Source organism: Oxyura jamaicensis, unplaced genomic scaffold (genome assembly GCF_011077185.1).
Source record: "Oxyura jamaicensis isolate SHBP4307 breed ruddy duck unplaced genomic scaffold, BPBGC_Ojam_1.0 oxyUn_random_OJ66594, whole genome shotgun sequence".
Classification (NCBI taxonomy): domain Eukaryota; kingdom Metazoa; phylum Chordata; class Aves; order Anseriformes; family Anatidae; genus Oxyura; species Oxyura jamaicensis.
The window spans coordinates 1-549 of NW_023308216.1; the positions used below are offsets into that span (position 1 = coordinate 1).

Here is a 549-nt window from a genome sequence, read left to right on the forward strand (position 1 = left end):
TTTGGGGCTTTTGGTGTCAGTTTTGGGGGATTTTGCTGTCAATTTGGGGTTTTTGGCGTCACTTTCGGGGCTTTTTGGTGTCCCTTTGGGCGTCTCGGCGTCAGTTTGCGGGCCCCGCTGCGGCCCAGGCTCATTCCGACGATGCCCCCCCCGCCTCCCCCCTTATGCTAATGATATGCAAATGAGCAGGAAGGCGCAGGAGAGCCAGAAGGAGATGAAGCTGCTGCTGGACATGTACAAGTCGGCGCCCAAGGAGCAGCGCGACAAGGTGCAGCTGATGGCGGCCGAGAGGAAGAGCAAGGCCGAGGTGAGGCCCGGCGGCCCTTAACGAGGCGCTAATTAGAAGCCGGGACGCTAACGAGATGCTAATCAGGCCGAGGAGCTGCGGGGCCGGGCGCGGGAGCTGGAGGAGCGGGAGCGGCGCGAGAGCAAGAAGCTGGCGGACGAGGAGGCGCTGAGGAGGCTGCGGCAGGCCGAGGAGCAGATCGAGCACCTGCAGCGCAAGCTGGCCGCCACCAAGCAGGTGGGCGGGGCCTGGGGCGGGCGGGG

At 64.8% G+C, this 549-nt stretch overlaps 1 protein-coding gene across 1 annotated transcript in view; it reads left to right on the forward strand.

Annotated features, from left to right (window-relative positions):
• Window positions 1-146: 146 nt before the first annotated feature.
• The window catches only part of LOC118159073 (E3 ubiquitin-protein ligase BRE1B-like), a gene marked incomplete at its 3' end in the record, with an annotated part of 810 nt that continues 407 nt past the window's right edge, over window positions 147-549 (forward strand). Inside the window, exons 1-2 of the mRNA XM_035313710.1 lie at window positions 147-307; window positions 374-543. Of these exons, the coding sequence (XP_035169601.1) occupies window positions 176-307; window positions 374-543 (302 nt within the window). The remainder of the gene's footprint in view (window positions 308-373; window positions 544-549) is intronic.